Here is a 7663-nt window from a genome sequence, read left to right on the forward strand (position 1 = left end):
TAATACTAATAATAATACTAAGAATCATGTGGAGCCTGGAAAGAGTCAGAATCTGCTCTGGGTAGGAAAAAGACATGTCAGTTGTAACCATACCTCATCTTGGGTGCATCTTACATATGAAAGCCTCTTAAACCAAGTCAGATAGAAGACAAAACAGTGGAATGCATTTAATCAAAGGGCAAACAAGAGATTGACATGGAGGAAGAAGCAGTGTATAAAGAACCTTCTAGGCATCACAGACAAATTGCACACTCCAATATAACAAAACAAAATATACTTTATTCAAATTAAGCATATTTGTTAGCACCTCAGGATAACCAGGAAAATAGAACAGTCCAACAGATAACCAGTCCAGTAATCCAATCAACTGAACATATTTTAGTGCATAATGATGGTAGAAAAGTACCACAACTTGTCACAACACACTTTCAAAACACTCTCAGCCAGCTAGAATGCACAGTCTATTTACAAAGAGAGAAAAACAGTGTGCTGCTGAAGGTCTCAACAGATGCGTACACAGAAAAATACTACCTGTGTGACCAAATCTGACCTAGGCACAACACACTGTAGTAAATGTGTCTGTAGTTTCCACCCCCACCTCAGAAACATGGGGCTGCACTGAAATCTGCTAAGACTGGAAAAAAGAAATAGCAATTAAATAAAAAAATAGTAAGTACAAGGTAGATGATGATCTATCATATTCTAGTCAAATGATACAGTCTATTATCTTGTTCAAAGAACAGACCAATTCCCCAATAACTACAGAAGAATATCCATGAAATCCAACAAACTTAGGGTTTAGGGTCTGCTTCTGTCTCTCGCAATAAACTGGAGAGTCAATTACACGAACTCTGGTGATGGAAAGAACTGGACTTGTCTTATGACCTATATAATAAGAGGAATTAGGGACACGTAAAAAATATGTTTTCTTATGGTATATTTTCAAGCTACTTAATTTCTTGAAATAATCTCCCCCTCCCCATTTTTTAAAATCTTTTCTTCTTTGCTATTGTTGTTATTGATATGTACAACATATATAAGCAATACAAGCTTGTTGTTTCTATATAAGATTTGTTATGTAAAAAATAAAAATACTGCAACCAAAAATAAAATAACTGGACAGATGGCCATCCTGATGGTAGCCAATCCCAGCAAGTCACAGTAGTTCCTACAAAAGGTACTTTTACACTCAGAAATGCAAAAAGTCCACCAAACTATGTGAGCGAATCTACACATCTGCAGGTCCTAAAAACTCAAAAACCTCTAGTTGTTTGTATTCCCACCCCCTTTGAGGAAATGAGGAGTCCTGGCATCCTCTGCATAGCTATGCAGAGCGCACACATTGTAACGGACTCTTATCTGAAGTATATAATCGCACACCAAATACATTAAACAAAACCTCTGCTTGGTGCTACACAAAACCGACAGCTTGAGGGGGATCATCTACTTCTGAAAAAATGGTTCAGGCTATAGGACTGGCTGCTCTCTCATCTCTATCCATCTTTAAAAGGGACAATGTTCATATCCGTGGATACGCAAGCTGAGTACTGACTCATGAGAAACTGAGGAGTGCCAAGTAACTCTCACAAACGTACTTGTCAATCCATGCTTGTGGCATTAAAGTCTTCCAGGCCCTGAGCAGAGATTGCTAGCTATGTTAATTTATTTTGAAGTAGGAAGGATCTGCAGAGTCACTGGACCTTAACCTCATTCCTCTTAAGTTAGCCAAATTGCACCTCAGATCATTATAAGTGAAAAGAAAATATACCACAGAATATTAGTATTACACCAGAGAATATTGAATATTTGCAGAAATGAAACAATAAGCAATTGTTGAATGCCATGATGGGCAGACAGCCATCCAACTATGGCATGGCCACAATACTCCCTATCAAGTAGCAACAGGGGGGAAAAGCAAAACAGCAACTACAACTGCAATGTAGGAATACAGGCTACAGACTCTAGTTGCCCTCTTTAATTGTTAAGAACGAACTTGGCATAAAAAATGGCATATTCCATATCAGGAGGTGGGGGGGGAAGAAGGCAACCTACTTTTTTTCTCTCCCCTTTCATGAGGGACAAACAAAATCCACTGATGACCATGGTTTCTAAGGCATTAATCACCAAGACATTTACTGCAGAATAATCATGGGACAGTGCTATGAATATCATTAGGACTTCAATTAGACTACTCCAGAGTAAATGGTTTACAGCCCAAATGTGCTTGTCTAGAAAATAACTGTTATTGTTCCTCAAAATTAGCTTTGTACTAAATTTAATTCTGCGGGCGGCAGGAGCTCATAACTGTACACCCACCCACTTAATGAAAGCATCCAGCTTTATTAGAGACATTTTCCCAGCAATGCTAAAAATGAACTAATTCCCACAGAATCAACGTCACTGAGAGTACCACAGCAGCTGCTGTCTGCTACCATGCTTTGAACAGTATGTGATCCGAGTACAGCATCGGCTAGCAACCAGTGATCCAGACTGTACCCAGCTTTGTTTCTTTTTATATAAAAAATATTGCTGTAGCCAAGTCCTGGTGGGTAGTTCTCACAGATATACATGTAAAAAGTGAGTGTGTGTGTCCAGTTAAGTGTGGGCCTGCTCACACACCAGCCTGGGCTTCCTGACAGGAGAGGAAGATGTCATTACATGGTCAGGCACTGGTGCTCCGCCTGTCACAGTGTAGACCTGACTGACAGGGGCCCGAGACAACTTTAGGGCAGCAACGCCACACCAGGCTGTGGGGCACCATTTGTCCTTGCTACAGCATCCTGCCTTTCTCCCCACCCCTCCTCACCCCCAAGTTTTCTTCTCTGGGCATTTCTTGCCACCACTGTTCGTAACCAATTCCACATGGGTCCACTTGCACCGTCCCCTGCCCTGCATGAGAGAAGCAACTCGAAGAGCAGGACCCCAACTACAGGGAGGGCAGGTATGTCTCAGAGGCCATGGCGCTTGCGAGCCATCCCTCCCATGGTCGCGGCATGCAGAAGGCGGTCCTTCTCCCGGATCTCCTCGCGGAGCTGGGCTTCGGCCAGGCGCAGGCGGCGGATGCTGCCCTTCATCTCCTTCATCTTCACCTCCAGCAGGGCAATGATGTCCCGCTGCTCGTTCAGCTTGCGCAGCAACTCCTCCGACGTGGTGCCCGAGGACAGTGAGTACGAATGGTCAGGTGGGCTGTCCACCAGAGGCCCGCTATCTGTAAGGAAGGCCAGGCTAAGAGGGCCCCCAATCATTGCCCCAGGGCCTCCAATTATTGCCCCGGGGCCACCCAGCTCCACCTGTACTGTCAGGTCCATGGGCTTGACATCCTCGCCAGTGCCTCCTCCTCCTCCTCTGGGCACTCCTTGTCCAGCCGCCGCCGCGGCTGCTGCTCCCTCCTGCAAAGCGAGCAATACCGCGGCTTGAGCCGCGGCTACCGCGGGTGCCTGGGGAGGCGCGGGGGCGTGGCGTGCGCGCCTGTTTCCGCGGGCCCCCTTGCGCTCGTTGACGCCCCGCAAGGGGAAGATGGTGGGCACTCGCACCAGGTAGGACTTGCGCCCGCCGGGGAAGTGTTCGGAGCAGACGCGGTGGCCCGTGGTGGGCTGGAAAGTGCTGAAGCAGCCGCTCACGCCGGCCCGCGACACATTCTTCAGCCAGAGGCGGCGCAGCTCCGTGTCCTTCGGGAAGGTGTAGAAGTGAAGCGCCTTGTCTCGGTGCGAGTTGTTGTAGCAGCCTGGCACGCAGCACGTGAACCCGGGCATGGTCTGTGTGGTGTTTCGCTGCTCCCTCCTCCTTTCCCTCGGCGGGCCGAGGCCGCCGGGACTACAGATCCCACAAGGCCTCCCGATGCCGAGTCCCAACGACGAGGCGAGCGTTCTCCGCCACCGCCACAGCAGACCGCTCTCCGCAACAGCGCCACAGGAAACGGAACTACGTGCCCCACAAAGCACCGCGCCGCCGCCGGAACTACGTTTCCCACAAGGCACAGCTGGGCGTGGATTGGGAGAGTTTGCTGCGGGAGGGAATTCGAGCGCCTTTCCACGCTCACTCGCCAACTTCCCACAATCCTCCGCGTGTCCCATAATGTACTTGTAGGGTGGCAGGAGAATATTTTGTGAGGCACTTCACAAACCTCATACATAAATATTTTGCTTTTTTTAAAAAAGCTTCTTTAAGAGGCTACAAGACTTTACCCCCTTTTTTATTCTGCAACAAACTAAGGCTACTCCCTTGGAATTTATTTAAATTGTCATCATACACACACTTACCTGGGACTAAATCCCACTGAAATTAATAGGTCTTACAGAGACATTTATCGGATTGCAACCTTATTTTATTTGCACATCAATATCTTGCCTTTTTACTGTAAATACACCACTCAAGGCATCTTAAAACAGCAACAGAAATATATTTTAAAAACAATTCTCTAAGGTGCCAGGGAATAACAGAACCACGATCACATCTGACGTTTTGGCGGCGGCGCTTTTCCCCATTTTGCTCTGCTCTACCCCATAGTTGTAACGCCCTCTTCTGGGGTCCTGATCCACTGGCTACCACTATCAGAAATACTGTTGGTAAAGCAGGACGGCCTCATCAGTTGATAGTAGCAACCGTATCGGACAATAATTCAAATGGTGGACAGCTTGGGATTGGGTCTCCCTGGTCTGCGCATGTAAGCAAAGGGAGGAAAGAGCAAGAGATCCGACTGAACCTGGGGCTGGGAGTGGAGACTTGCTTCTTCTGAGTGAACAGACACAGCTGAGCCTGCAAATCTCATGTTAGACCAACTTTATGCAAGTTTATTCAGATGTCCACTTCAGTTTTTTGTTTTTTTTAAACTTCGGACTATAGGCGCAACCCAGGCAGTTAATTCAGTCACCTTCACCTTTTTTAAAAATCAGTTTCCAGGCACCACTTCCAGGATAGAAAAATTAGGAAATTAGCCATTACTGCTGTTGTGAAGGATCATTTGTTGGGCTTCTTTTGCACACATTTAATCTCTGATTAAATTGTCACTGGTACTTCTTGCATTTCACTGCCATGTAATGCCAACTTTTACATTTTTTTCCCATTGACACCTTTGTGTGTGTATGTATGACAACTGAGGATTACACTTCACACATCTGAATCTGACGAAGTAGACTGGTATACGAAAAGCTTACGCAACAGCAAATGTGTTAAGTTTTTGCTGTTTATAGTGGGAATCATAGCTCTAGACTTTCACATTTATTTTGTTAAGATAAGGGTATGAGCATAAATCCCACACTGGGATTTTTTTGGTAACATTAAAGCATTTATTTTATGAGGCAGTGTTTCTATGTTTGTTATTTTAACTATATCCCTGGCTTTTTTGTAATTGTTTTGTACTGTTTTATGAAATAACAACAGTGCATACCTAATTGCCCAATTAACAAAGGTGGAGAGGGTTAGAATTAGGCACAGATATCTCTCTGCCAGGATCTGCTGGGCTCCACAAGCAGTGAGGCTTCACTACTGCGATGGCCTTTTCTGGGCCCACTGAAAGCAGGGGGGAAGAGAGATGGTTGGGAAGGTACCAGCCTCCAGCAGATGTGTAATTTTCTTTTTTTACCTGTTACAGCTGCATTATATTCTGCACATTGTTGTGGTTTTAATAATGTTTATGTAAGGTTTTTTTTATTTTGTAGATTGTTGTGTCCTTTTCACTTGGTGAAATGGCGGTATAGAAATGCATTAAATGAATGAAAGAATTGCCCAGAGGTAATTATATACATGTCCTGGGTCTGTAACCTGAGTCTTTTAAAGTACCTAGCAATATGGCTGGTGTATAGTTTGCCTACGTTTGTAGTCTTAAAATCAATAGTTTTATTATAGAATGAGGATGCCTATAATACGTGCAGTTTTGTAAATTTATAATCTTTGAGAGGAATTGCCCTAGTAATGCAATGATTTTTAAATGAAAGTTTATTAAAAGAAACAAATATTCCAAAATAACATTTAATTCAGCGTTTAATTCAGCAAAAACTCTTCTAAACAGTATAGCCATACAGTATATAATAGGGTTGCCAGGCTCAGGGCCTGAAACGGATCCTGTATCTTTAGGAGAAGAGAAAGTCAGCCAAGTGCAGATGTTCGTGCAACACTGTACAGGCAGGCCCCGCTTATACGGCAGGTTCCGTTCCGGACTGTTGCCGTAAAGCAGAAATTGCCATAAAGTGGAACCCATTGAAAATGACGCAAAAATGCCGCAAAAGCGCAAAAACAGCTTTAAAACGGGGAATTTCCCCTAATTGAAAGCCACTGCATTAGCAGAATGCCGGAATGCAAAGCGCCTGTAAGAGGGCCCTACTGTAATGGGAAAAACCACAAGGTGGAATTCTCCCTTCCCCCTGCACAACTTTTAAAGATACAGAAGACCTCTTGAAGGCCGGGCCTGGCAAACTGGTAGTTACTTGGCTGCTGCACATCTAAGTAGCCTAAAACAACATTAAAAATAAACACACACATACAGAGGTAGTAGAATAATTCTTTTTATCCATAAGATAGCAATGGTGGTCTCTCCGCTGGTAAGGGAGGTGGGGAGGGAGGCAGAGGCTACTACTCAGATATTTGCACGTCAAACCAAGTGAGGGGGGGGGGGCTCAGCCAGCCAGCATAATCTCTCTCACTTAACCACCTCCCGGACCCTGCCTGCCACCAACTAAGGGACACTCACCCAAGCAAACATTTTCCCCTGAGATGCAAAAAAGTTAAAATACTGTAAATGCAGCATAGAAGCCAGAGAGGGTGGTGGAGGCCACTTTGTGTGCCAAGTGCAAACACAGAATGCACACACACACACACATTGTCATCTTTCACTTCTACAGTTCTTTATCTCCATTCTGCTGCTGCCTCCTTCTCCTTTATCCATGTTCTTGTCCTCCGGCTCCTTTTTCCTTCCATTCCATTGTTCTTCACCACCACCATCCATTTTTTTAAACAATTGTTTTCTCCACTCCACCCTGTCTCACTCTCCACCTCCTACCCACCCATAGAGCACAAGGGAAGAGCGACGCTGCACAGAAGCCCAGTTTGAGGCACATTATTTTCATCCACAAATCAGAGGAGCAGAAGACTTCCCCTGCTCCCCCCAAGTAAAGCCCAAAAGTAATGTTGTAAACATTTCAATTACTCGACAAAAGTAATAAAATTACTCCTATTACAATCAAGATGTAAAGGAATTACCCACTCATTCCTCAAAAAAGTAATGAATTGCAAGTAATTAATTACTTGTAACAAATTACTTCCAAGCTCTGGCATCCACTGTCTATTTTTGCCAATTAACAGCCTCTCTTACCTCATCTGTGTTATATCAACAAAGCTTCTCAGACTTATGTACTATTGTATTCTACACAGGCTGGATGAGAAAGAAAGCAATAAGCTCACCTGCCTGGGATGCAGGGGCATGAGACAAGAGTATGGGACAGGGGATGGAGTATGCCACACTAAGCTTCCTCGTACATTGAGATGTCTTGCGGTCATTTCCCATATGGGGGGGGGACTGAAAAAAGTAGGGGGAAAACATTTTTTTCTGTAATAAATGTAATTATTTTTGTAAAAAAAATAGGGGGCAGAAAAATGGGGAGTGCCTCTATTCCTCCCACCCTTGGCTATTGACCTGTTAAGACTCCTCTTGGGTTTTTTGGTGCTCTCT

General features: G+C 44.6%; 1 protein-coding gene across 1 annotated transcript; it reads right to left on the minus strand.

Moving 5' to 3' along the window:
* Window positions 1-257: 257 nt before the first annotated feature.
* THAP11 (THAP domain containing 11) lies at window positions 258-4003 on the minus strand. The gene has a single exon (XM_061594408.1). It carries the CDS (start codon window positions 3750-3752, stop codon window positions 2949-2951), a length of 804 nt encoding a protein of 267 aa, XP_061450392.1. The 5' UTR covers window positions 3753-4003; the 3' UTR covers window positions 258-2948.
* Between the last annotated feature and the right edge of the window lie 3660 nt (window positions 4004-7663).

This window comes from Rhineura floridana, chromosome 13, assembly GCF_030035675.1.
Source record: "Rhineura floridana isolate rRhiFlo1 chromosome 13, rRhiFlo1.hap2, whole genome shotgun sequence".
NCBI classification, from domain to species: Eukaryota; Metazoa; Chordata; class Lepidosauria; order Squamata; family Rhineuridae; genus Rhineura; species Rhineura floridana.